Source organism: Macadamia integrifolia, chromosome 8 (assembly GCF_013358625.1).
Source record: "Macadamia integrifolia cultivar HAES 741 chromosome 8, SCU_Mint_v3, whole genome shotgun sequence".
NCBI lineage: Eukaryota > Viridiplantae > Streptophyta > Magnoliopsida > Proteales > Proteaceae > Macadamia > Macadamia integrifolia.
In genome coordinates, this window is record NC_056564.1 from 33602745 (window position 1) to 33616022 (window position 13278).

At 34.3% G+C, this 13278-nt stretch overlaps 1 protein-coding gene across 1 annotated transcript in view; it reads right to left on the reverse strand.

Annotated features, from left to right (window-relative positions):
- Positions 1–10089: 10089 nt before the first annotated feature.
- LOC122087667 (calcium-dependent protein kinase 10-like) overlaps positions 10090–13278 on the reverse strand; it is a 7513-nt gene continuing 4324 nt past the window's right edge. Inside the window, exons 6-7 of the mRNA XM_042656864.1 lie at positions 10910–11140; positions 10090–10812 (exon numbers count right to left, since the gene is read on the reverse strand). Coding sequence (XP_042512798.1) covers positions 10618–10812; positions 10910–11140 — 426 coding nt within the window. The 3' untranslated portion in view covers positions 10090–10617. The remainder of the gene's footprint in view (positions 10813–10909; positions 11141–13278) is intronic.

Below are 13278 nucleotides of genomic sequence, written 5' to 3' on the forward strand. Positions count from 1 at the left end.
CCATAACTTATTATAATTTGGATGAGTTGTCAAAAGGACACTATTATCATTTGTTTTCCATTATCTTTTACCTATTAATGTTTTGTGAAAGAAATCGGAGAAATAGGGTGGTCCTTACGATTATACATAGAAGATGAAATAACCCTGCCACCCCACATGGAAAATAGAAATCTCATCCCTATTTTCTGTACAAGATTCACACAAAGGTGCATGGGTCAAATGAATCAGAATTACTGTAATTGAAATGCTGAATTTAGACCTTTCATAACTATTTAATGGTCAGAATTACTTCATATTTTCACTTAAAGCTGGGGCTGCCATCAATTTTGTGCATGGTTTTGCCGACACTAAAACCTTTCACCTTCGTTGTGTGTGTGTGTGTGTATGATTGTTCAGTGTTTAACTAAAACACACAAAAAAGGGACAAGGAAAAGGACTCTTGAACCACCCTCTAGAGTCTAGTTGTCTCCCTCTTCTCTCCCCTTCGTCATTATTGTTATCCTGCTTATTGTGATCATCATACTTTGATTGTATTTGAATGATTAATTAGTGAATCTATATTTTAATGTATAAAATATTAGATATTGAAAAATACATGTTTATTAAGGGATGCTGAATTGAACACGTATTTCTTCATATTTTCCCATATTATTTTGGATTATTCATTTTAAAAGTATTTTTATTTAAATAAAAAATCAAAACCTCAAATTCTTTCCCGATTGAAAGTCGAAAGCTAGAGAGAATGTAGGAATACTCCTTATATACTTTTTTATCCTAATATTTATTTAACCAATCATAAAGAGTCATTTAAGTTACTTTTTTTTATATTAAAATCCTAAGTACATATATGTCTCATCGTATATATATATATATATATCCGTTTTTTTTGCTTATAGAGTAATCGTATTAAACATGTATCATATCATTGTCGTATGCGTTTTATTATGTTGAAATTTTTAAGCGTATTATTGCTATATGTACCCTTTAATTAATGTACCGTACATATCCATTCCTGTATCATTGTCATTCTCGAACTATGATTGTGATCACTATATGCAGATGTGTGGGGCTCCTTTGCAGTGTAGCAAGTGTCCAACGCATATCCGATAATTGAGAGTCTTTTGGGATACGCATCTATATACTGGGGTACTACCTAAATGCTCTCAACCATCGAATATGCATTGAATACTATTCCAGCATTAGAGAAGTTCTGGGTCCCTAGAAAATTCCTTTGTATCGATCTTCTACTGGATTTAGATCCTCTCCAGCTCAAGAAAGCCTAAAACACATCGAGCTCATCGCCTTCTACTTGCCATTAGTCATAGCTTTGTGGACAAGTGTCTTTAAATAATCACTAAAATTGCCGACATCAAATGTCCAATTCCTACTGTGAGAGATTTTTTAGTACAACCCAAATCCAATGAGCTTTAAGCATCTTATGATCCACCATTTAGTGAGTTACAGGGCTGTTGTCCGTTGCCTTCTAAATAGATTTAGATCCTCTCCAGCTCAAGAAAGCCTAAAGCACATCGAGCTCATCACCTTCTACTTGCCATTAGTCATAGCTTTGTAGATTGGTGTCTTTAAACAATCACTAAAATTGCCGACATCAAATGTCCAATTCCTACTGTGAGAGAGATTTGTTAGTACAACCCAAATCCAATGAGCTTTAAGCATGTTATGATCCACCATTTAGTGAGTTATAGAGCTGTTGCCTGTTGCTTTCTAAATGGTTCTATGTCACATCATCATCAATGGCTTCATGTCTCTGCATTAATTATTGATTTTATCTGGTAAATTATATACTCCATATGCAAGTTGGCTATAGCCATGGTTTATGGAATCGAATTGGATTGGATTGGATTGGATCAGATTAAATCGATTGAATTGGATCAGTGGTGGTTCTATTTGATCTCAATTCTTGGCCAATATCGTATCCTGGATCCATAAATATGAAGGATAATAATGTTAAAATATTCTTTTTTTTTTACGATAAGCAAAAGTATTTCTATCTAATATGAGACAATCTGGATCAAGATTGAATCGACATTGGCCCAGTCTAATTAGAAAACCAATTTCAATATCTTAAACCCTGGGCAGCATTTAAATCAATTATCAAGAAAAACGTAAGATTAGAGGGTTGAACCATCAATCTTCCTTGGACACATGCTAGACTCAAACTACCAGCCATTGAGCTAGAAAATCATCCCAACATGTATCAGGTTTAGCAATAAGCAACTCAGTAGCCTAAATTCAATTTATTAGCTAAGGCATTCTGAAAAAGTCTGCACTTGAAGCCTTTAATTTTGTCATCACTAGTTTGTATCACAAGAGGTGCTCATTTACTAGAACAGTTTCAATCTTGAAACATATTTTCCCCATTTCGTTACTCATTAATTACAACAACCATGAATTCCACCAATTGTTTTATGTAGAACTGCTCATATGTTGGAATTATTTATGTGTTAATCAAACCCAAATTTGATTAATTTCAATCATAATTATTTGCATACTTGGATCCTCGGTGGTGCAACAGGGTGTCTGGCACGCATGTAACAGTCAGAAACGTCTTGAGCTGTGTGTGACCAGCTTGGGCTCCATGCTTGGGCATTTTTGGCCGTTGGATGCGCATCAGACGCCCTACTGTACCACAAAGGAATTCAGTCTCATGTTTTGGGTGTTTGTATATCCTACGGGAGTTTGTTCACAGTTAGACGCATAATTGAACATTCTATTCATATGGTTGTTACATGTCACCGTATATTGTCAGGAATGAAGATTCTAGAAACAAGTGTGAATGTACATATTTATGTATATGGGACTAGATCACTTGAGAGTGACTTGAATGGTTATTGTGAGCTGTTCAAGAACAAGATTCTCTTAAAGGATTGGTCCTCCATTAGCAAATAAGAAGATAGCATCTGATGAAAGAAAGTCCAGTCCATGTCTTCTAACCCACATTGATCACCGTACTTCTGATCCATTAGGATTTTGGATTGGATGTCTATCCATTGTTATGGACCGAAATTGGATTTACTCTTGGGCTCAGACCCAAGCTCGAGAAATCGATATCAGATCGGTCGAATCGCATTGATATAACGATTCCTGACCAATCCTATATAGTTAGATCAATACGGACAAAGGGTAAAAGAAAATTTCAATTCTTAAAGAATAATAGGGGTAAATTAATCTGATCCTAACTTATATGGGCCGATCCAAATTGATCTCAGAATTGTATCGAGCGAGATTGATACCATCCCAATATCCGACATCGATTACTAAATGCTAGTTCATGATGGATCATTGTGGAAATAATCCAAGTTTGTGTCGCATTTTATATCTAAGGCTGTGTTTGGTAGTCAAAAGAAGGAAAGGAAAAAAAAGAGTACAAAAATTGTACTTTTTCTTGGTTTAAAAAATTCTCTTTGTGTTTGGCATGTCCTGAACCAATAGAATATTTTCACCTTAGAAATGATGAATTTTACTTTTACTAAAAAAAAAAAAAATCTTACCAAAAACACAAGAAAACATAAGAAGATACAAAAACTTTCTTTTCTTTTCTCTGATAGTAGCCAAACATACATACTTTTTTTTTTCCTTACCATTTCATTTCTTTTCTTCTCTTGGCTGCCAAACAAGGCCTAAAAGTTTCAAGAAGCTTGTGCGGACTACATCTTTTCTCAAAATATCTTTGCGAGGTAGGTAATAGATAGGATACCTCTTCATTTTTTTTTTAAGTAAAGGTACCTCTTCATCATCATCATCCTATAAGGACAAATCATGTGACAAATTATTAGGTTTACATACTCAAATTCGACCGATAGCTTTCCCTTACTAGACAAATAAAAGTTGAAGAGAGAGTTGTCTTCACCAATATTCACCAATAGAGAAGAGGGAATTCCTTCACCATGGGGTGAAATGATCTTATGATTAGATTCTTGGGTCATTATTATTCTCTTTATCATCATCTACATTACCAATGCCCATGGGGAAAGATTCTTCCTTTGAAATGGGTGGAGAGAACCTCAGTTTGAAAGAAACAGGAGACAATTAAAAAGCTACACCAATTTGATGAATTGAGGTTAAGTGTGTCTATCAGTTTGGTTTCAGTTTGATTCAATATAAAAATAGGCATAAAGAAAATTTTTGGATTTGGTTTTGTATGCGGTGAAACAAATACAAATTAAAATCTAATCAGATACTATTTGGTTCCAATTTTTCGAATCAAAACTGAATGTTATATGGTTTCAGTTATTCAATTTGTATTCTGTTTGATTATGTAATTTGGTTCAAATTATTATTCATTTTGATTATCCAATTTGAATTGGGCTCAATAAGTTCTATTATAGCATTGAGGAAGATGAAATTTACAATATCATTGAGATGTTTTGAAGGTTTATACTACAATTAACATAACTCCATATAAATACATCAGAAATTTAAACTCTAAAAGATCAAGGATTTTACTTGATTTCTACAATTTATTAATTACAAGTTTATCCAGGTTATTGGTTTTTTAATAGATTTGGAATGCAGTTTCTCATTTCACAACCGAACTAATTAGTTATGGCCTTTGTTCGGCTTAAAATGGTAGGTTTCAATTTACTTTTGACATCCTTATTTGGGGAAATTTATAAGAAATATATAACTTCTCATACATTGTTTTATAGAGTTTAGGCATAATATGCCAACTGTGAAATGTTTTTTTTTTTTTCTTATTTTTTTATAGTTCTGTTTTTTTACTCTAAAAGATATAAAAACATGCGTGAAAATTAACCTCAAAACCCTTTCTTTATAGTTTGTCACCCCCCCCCCCTCCTATTGGCCACAATAGGCATATGGGCTTGATAGTGAACCCTTTTTCAAAATATTTTCAGTTGTCCAGAAGTGCTACAACTATGCTTTAAGTGTGGGATCAAATCTGAGATATTGACTAACATATAACCTGATTAGTTGAATGCAATTCAATTTGTAACATTAAGTTGGAAGTCCTTTGCCATATACACATCACTAAAAAAGGATATTTTTAAAATGAAAACTTTTAACAAAATGTTTAATCCAACTCTTAGTTTAAATGACAAAAATACATTGGATAAGACGTTCATACATTTCTCGGCTAGAATGCACAATTATGCCACGTGGAAGGATAATGTGACAATTTACCATTATAAAAACAGATTGAAATATTTTCATCATGAACAGACAGAGGTTAATGTTATTAGTCTAATTCTGATATAAGGATGGACCTTGATGCAACGGTAAAATTGGTCTATTGTGATCAAGTTGTTACAGATTGAAGTCAGGAAATAGCCTCTCCGTAAAGCGAGGGTAAGGTTGTGTACATTATGACCCTCCCTAAATCCTACATTGGCTTGAGTCCTGTATACTGGGTACACCTTTTAATCTAGAATTCAATCATATATCTTTTTATGCATTTTTATACATTCTCATGCTTTAGCATGCGCTCTTTACGTAGTCTTAGATTTTTTTTTATCTAACTCCATTATTATTGAAACTTGACATGTGAGCAAGGATCCTTATATAGACAAATTAGCACAACTAGAATGAGATAGCGTAGTAGGTGTTTTGGCCCTTGAGGTCTTGGTTCTAAACCTCAGTTCCACACATAGCCCTTTATCCTTTTTTTATTTTTTTATTTTTATATTTTTTTTTCAGTCCGTTCCCCATTTGTAGAACCACGAAAAAACCATATATTATCTGGAGATGTATTATGAAATGTACAGATAACTATAAATGATGGGGTCTCCTTTTTATAGTACAACATATTTTAAGACCATAAGATTCACTTGTTAAAGTGGATAATATCGTGTCATGGGTTAGGTGGTCATATGGCACCATTGGTATCAGAACGTTTAAGATTAGTTGTTGGGAATATATTCGCAGTGAAAATATGGATGTAGAACCACGAAAAATCCTACATCACTTGAGATGTGCCATAGAATGCGTATATATGATGCAACCTCCTTTACATGGTGTAACATGTTTTAAAACTATGAGATCCACCTGTCAAAGCGGACAACATCGTGACATCGGATAGACTGGTCATCTGGTACTTTATTGGTATTACAGTCAAGTTTGAAAATAACTATTGGAAATATATTTACAGTGAAAGTGTAGATGTAGAACCACAAAAAATCCCACATCACCTAGGGAAGTGTTATGAAATCCTCATATATGATGCAACCTCCCTTATATGAATCAACAAGTCAAAAAATCATGAGATACACATATCAAAGTAGATAATATTGTGCCATGGGTTGGGCCAATCATATGGCACTTCACCATTTTTTCTTTCTATAACATCTAATTAAGAATCTGTGAACAACACATCTGATCACCTCTACCTTAAAATTATTTATGAACCTCCATCCTAAGTTACGTATAAAATCTTCTATCTCATGGTCACATTAAAGTTAGCATATAGTATATCGTTTTGGATAATTATCATTAAATTTTACAATATTGTGAATAAAAATTGTAGCTAAACTTTGTTTGTCTTGTAGATAGCTGTTAAGGCAACTGGACTGGTCCAGTACAATAGGCACTCCCCCCCCCCAATTCGTGTCCTCTTATCTCCCCATCTCCCCATCTCCCTTTATAACATAAAATATTATTTGACCTCATACTGTTGCTACATGGAAAAATGAGATTAAGATAAAATTTTATTATCAAACCAGACTTTTAGTGTTACCATTTGACAAAGTTAGCGAATTAATAAGTTGTATGGTTATTAAGGGGAAATGAATGTTCTCTAGTGGCATAGCCCCTGTCCCTGGATACAAAGGGCGGCAAAATGATGCTTCCACCCCTATGACACCCAAAAACCCACCTTATGTTGATGCTTATGCATGTACCCTCACTAGTCCCTACTCTAACACAGGGGTTATATGACCATGGATCATTTTTTCCTAATTATTAAAAATAGGGAGGCTTCCCACATTGTCAGTGTGTGGGAATCTACCACACCACACCAATGACTGCAAAAGAAACGTCGCCATCTAGATGTATCCAATAAAAAAAGGAGGAGAGATAAGATAATAAAAAACCTATGTGAGAGGGAACGTTTTTCCTTATTAAATTTTTTAAAACATGGGCAACAGGGTTATTTGAACCTAAAGGAGAATTTACCCATTAAACGATAAATGGTGAATTTGTAAGAAGCTCTACTGTATAACACCAATGGCACAGAGAAATAGATGACAAAGAATACCAACCTCAACATGGAAATCACTGACGGAGACAATACAAAGAAAAAGTGAGAAAATATTAAACTCTGTGGGAGAAGAACATCATAGAGAGGTTACAAAGAATTTGACTAAAATGTAGGAGATTTGTTTTCTTTCAATCTTCAAGTTTCAACAACTACTCTTCTAACCAACCTGCAGAGAGCCAGAGAACATTGACAAATTCATCAAAAAAATCACCCATGAGTCCTCCCAGACCAAACATCACAACAAGGAAGAAGAGCATGAACCTTCTCCTACACTGTCACAAAACTTAAACAATCAACCTCAATGTCCTCCTTGAGAGTGACAACCACAACAAAGGAACAAAGATGATGATGACAACAATGGCATGATTTATGGCTAAATACGATTGATCTTCCCCATTCTCAACTAGAATTTTCTTTCTAGCTACTAATAATTTCGACTACAATTTCAAGCTTCCAAACAATTCCTTATCTCTTTTGCTCCCTATCAGAAAACTCATGATTAAGGAGCACAAAAATGACAACCCTAGATCTTACTTTCCTTTGAAGGAAAAAAAAACTTGAAGGTATCCCCTACAGAATTTACCTTCTTTGGTGTAAAATGAATCTATAATACAATAACAACTCAGCCTTACCTGAATTAAAATGGAGTCAATTATATGGATCTGTGCAAAGTAAAAAGAGAATAAAAAAAAATTAGAAAGAGAGACAGAAAAAAAAAAAAAAAACCCACCTAAATGAGGTTGTCTATATAGATCCTTGCCCCTCTAGCTCTATTCAAGGTCACTATTTCTCATATGGTCATCTTAGGCCTGCCCCTGACTCTTTTAATTCCTTCAATCTGAATCGGATCACTCCTCCTTACTAGTGTATCCTCCAAGGACTCCGTTAAACATGGTCATGCCATCTCAAATGACTTTCTCGAAGCTTATCAAGAATCGGGGCAACTCCCAAATCAGCTATAATATGTCATTCTTTATTTTATCTCTCCTAGTTTTTTGGTATATCCATCTCAACATCCTCATCTCTGCTATACATAACTTATATATATATATGAAACTTTTTAGTGGTCTAATATTCCATCACATACATTATTGTCGATAGTACGATAGTCCTATAGATTTTTTCTTTAAGTTTTAATTGGTCACACAACACTCTAGACACATCTCTTCATTTCATCCATCCCATGTTAATTCTTTGTGAAACATCATCCTCTGTGTCACTTTCTTTATTTATGATTAGCCCCAGATATCTAAAATAACCATTTTGCGATATCTATCTCTCCTTAAATTTCATCATTTTGTCATCCATCATAGTGTTACTGATCACACATCAAATACTCCATCTTTATTCTACTCATCGTAGAACCTCTTGATTCTAAGGTTGATCTTCAGAACTCCAACTTTGTGTTAGTCTATGCTTTTGTCTCATCTGCTAAAACAATATCATCAGCAAATAGCATACACCACAAAACCTCGTCTTGAATGTTCTTAGTTAAATCATCCATGATAAGCACAAATAAATAAGGGCTTGAAGAAAATCCTTAATGTAGCCCAATTGTCATTGGATAATCACTTCTTTACCCTCCCATGGTTTTCACATTAGTTACCATGTCCTCATACATATATTTAATTATATCTACATATTATATCATTTTCTTCTCTAGTACATGCTAGATAATAAAGGCCATATGGATATCCTTCTTGCAGGTTTTAAATTTTTCCATAAGTCTTCTATGTAAATAGCTTATGTTGTAGATCTATCTAGCATAAAACCAAATTGGTTGCCTAAGATAGTAGTTTCTCCTCTCAAGTGGGATTTAACAACATTCTCCCACAATTTCATAGTATGCCTCATTAGTTTTATGCCCCTATAGTTATTGCAGCTCTAATTATCACATTTATTTTTCTAAATCGAAATTACGATTTTTCTCCTCCGATCATTAGGCATTTTTTTATGTTTAAAATCTTATTAAAAAGATTGGTCAACCAAGATACCCCACATAATCCTAAGTTCTTCCACTCCTCTATTAGGACCTCGACAGGACCTGGTATTTTGCCTACTTTTATCTTTCTCAAAACTTCTTTAACTTCAGTCACTCTTACCAGAAGTATCTATTTAATAGGTCACAAAAATATTTTATCTTCTCTTCATAATATGTCCTCATCTCTTTCAAGCACTCTACCATCCTCACTTTTAATATATCTCACATTATCGCTTTTAAATTTCTCTTTTTAGCTATTTATAAATAGATAGTCAAATGAATTTGTAATGAGGATAAATTTTCTTTTTAATTGACAGAAAGTCTAAAAGACCTATATTTAGAAGATTTAACCTTCTTTTAATTGTCTATTACTCCATTGTCTTATTCCAAAAAGTTCTTTTAGTCAAAAATAAAAAATGTTTTCTAAATGATAAAGAATAAGTTAAAAGAAAAAAACTTTTTTAATACACATGTTAAGTAACAAAATTTTACCTTCACTAAAAGAAGTGTTATACCGAAAGGGCAAAAAAATAAATTTCAAATATGACACATCATTTTATTTAAATTACCCTATTGCCCATGGTTCTAAGATTTATAACAATTATAGATAGAGAAATAGAACTTTTTTTTCTCTAAATTTTATTACAAGAAGATTTCACCTTCTTAAATTGTGACAGCAATGGTTAAACTGCACAATTGGAAATTATTGGTCATAGGTTCAAATCTTGAAAACAACCTCTCCTGCAAAGCATGGGGTAAGGTTACATGCATTTGCCCCTCCGTAGGAGCCTCATGCACTGAGCTTCTCCTTAATCTTGATAGCAAATTCTCTACAATACTTTACAGTGTTCAGGTAAAAGCTGCAAAAGGAAAATTTCAAACAAAATCCTATATATTTCATAATGATCTCAACTGAGAACGAAATCTAACATTACCAAAACTCTTAATCTATTCATTTGGCACATTGGAAGAGGACAGAATTTTATTTTGCTAATTCTCTCCAAGCCCTGCTAAGTGAACCCCCAAACCTATTTAGCTCCAACAGGCTCAGAACGCCAACAAAACAGCTCACAATTAGAAAAACACATGAAGAAATACTACAGGCAAATCAACATAGGCAGATTTACAAATTTGATACAAATTCTAAAAGAGAATTATCACGATACCCCTTCTTTCTCCAACAATACCAAACTCCAGCCAGTCCAAGGTCCTCTGGGATCTACATCCATGCCAACCAAAAATGCAAACCAAAGTCTGCAACATCTTAGCTTCACTTATGGAGCCAACACTCTCAGATACCATTTTCCTCCACACCATATTTTTTGTGCACTGACTATTCTCTTGTCGCACATTGCTTTTGTTTAGCTGCAGAGAAAAAGAATATTTCCGCATTACAGAAGACCTAGGAAGCATCCCCCTTGGATTCGACAAGCGAAATATGACCGTCTGCTTCATTGCCCATTTTCAGAGAACCATCCTTCATCAGGTTAATGCTCAAGCTCTTGAACCTCTCTCTAGAGTACTGTCGAGATGCCTTTCTCCAATCAGTACCAGTTTTCATCATTGCAACAAATTCCTCATAACTGATTTTCCCATCCTGAAAATTTTTTAAGCGTAAAATAATTAAAATTTCTGTGACAGCAGATATAGCAGCAAAGAAAAGTGAAGGGCAGAGGGATGGCAAAAACTAAAACCTTGTCTGTGTCAACTTCACGTAGTATATCATTCAGTACTTCACCATCGGTTTCTCCTGAATCATCTGTCAAGGCTTCCCTTAGCTCATCCATCTCAATATAACCAGTCCCATCCCTATCAAAGAACATAAATGCTCTACGGAAATGTTCATCATTCTCCATCTTCTGTAAGTGGATTGTAACCGTAACAAACTCTCCATAGTCTAATGTACCATTCCCATCAACATCAGCCTGAAAAAAAATATTTGGGGTCATACTCCATCAAGAATAAAATCGAAGATAATAGAACAAACTAAATAAATAAAATGAAACATTAACCTCTAAATGCAGTAAATTTTATAATTAATGATATTTAACAATATTCACTCATGAAGAAACTCTTCAATGAATAATCCGTGGACATGAAATACTAAAAAAACTAACACACAACATAGTATGTGGCTTGCATTTTACATGAAGGAGTGGAAGTGACCAAATATGACAACAGTCAGAACGTCCACCAAAATAGACCCAAAAGAAAAAGGGGACTGAACACAATTTAAAGACAGATATTAATACCCACCAAGAGCAGATTGAACTCCACCATGTGCGAGCTATCTCAGATAGAATATGCACCTTGAATAACCTTTGACAAGTACGCAAAAGATGAGATAATCATCTAATGGCACAGATATGCATATCCACAAGGTAGATGGTGGATAAACATCAGGTATTAAACCCAAGGGAGAAGCTTAGTTGGCAAGGACCAACACTTCACAATTGAGAGATCATGGGCTCAACTCTCCTTGGGGCCCAACTATCAAAGAAAGAAATCAGGTACTAGAGCTTGATTTTACCTCCCGGCAATCTTATTATTTTCCATGTATATATAGCATGTCAAGATCGCATAGAAATTATAAATCAAGGATATTGACAGTTTCTCGATGTGAGGTATGGGACTTGTGTTGTACATATTTGTAAACAAACTGTCAATCTTCTAGAGGCTGCCCCATGCATGAAGCACATCAACACTGAGATGACTTTGTTTTCCAAGGATCTCATTTTCACCCATCTATTCCTACAATTTTCACATACTAATTGGTTATGCACTACTATATTAAGAATACTCAACATTATCATCTAAGCCTAATGGAATCTATTCACCATTACTGTTGCATCCATAGTCTATCTACTGCAGTCTCTTCTATTAGGATTTAGGATACAATATCTATGCAACTGTAAATCACCAAAATGGAAATTATTGAAAATCTATAAAATTTTATTTTAAGCAAAACTCTTGTGAAACCAGAGAAGAACTTTTCTCTTAATGATTATGTTCTCTGGGATAATTTTGGTTTCTTCATTTTTATTTTAATCTGAATTCTTTTCTGTAGTTTCTATAAAACCCTACTTCATAGTTCCTATTTTATGTTCCCAAAACAGAGCTCTTGCTCATAGCCTATTTCAATTCCTCGATATTTTCTCTAAGAATGTAGAACTGTGATTGATTAACTGTCTTGCTTACTTACATTTTAAGTTCTCTTCCCTAACTTCTCTCTTCTATAAAACTGATTTCTCATCATTATTTTCTTTCGGAACTTCTTGTAGAACAGGGTTCTCCTTTTTTTGCTAACAACGGGTATCCAAAAGCCTTCGGCCTGACTAGTCTGAGGGGCCCATACTGACCCCACAACCGCATGGATCAGATCATTCCGGGGTTGAATGAGAACCATTCAACTTTCACTAAAAGCAGTGAAGAGCACTAAACACCCCCGTGTGAGCGGCCCCAAGGAGGTAAGACTGTAAGAGGAATCGAACTCAGAACCACATGCTTCCTAAGGCGAAGGTCCCTTGCCAACTCGGCTACCCTCTTGGGGTTTAGAACAGGGTTCTCCCATACCAATGTTTGATTGCAAAATTTAATGTATTTTACCAAACCTTCCCACGTCTTCCTTTAATTTCCAGATTTTCCATCACTTAAAAACTTTAAGTGAAGTCTTCCCATAATTTCAATATTTCTTTGCAATGAAATATATTGAATTCAAAAATCTGACTCCAGGTTAATCCGTCAGTTTACTTTATAAGCCTTCAATTTTTTTTATTTTTCTTCATTCCACATCTCAAGGTCATTAATGGCAATTTCCAATTGACCATGGTTTGCAAATTATAATGCTTTGGCTCATGTTATATTTGTTAGATAGACAGGAATAATTTTTCTTCCATCTAGGGTTCCTTGACATATGAATGATGTGTCATGCTTTTATGTTTTGTTGAGACTTGAGAAATGAGGTTTTCATATATAGCTTGCTTAGGTTTTGGGTGTGGTGTACAGATGAGAAAGTTAATCTTTATTGTTGCCTCTCCCCCCCCCCCCAAAAAAAAAAAAAAAA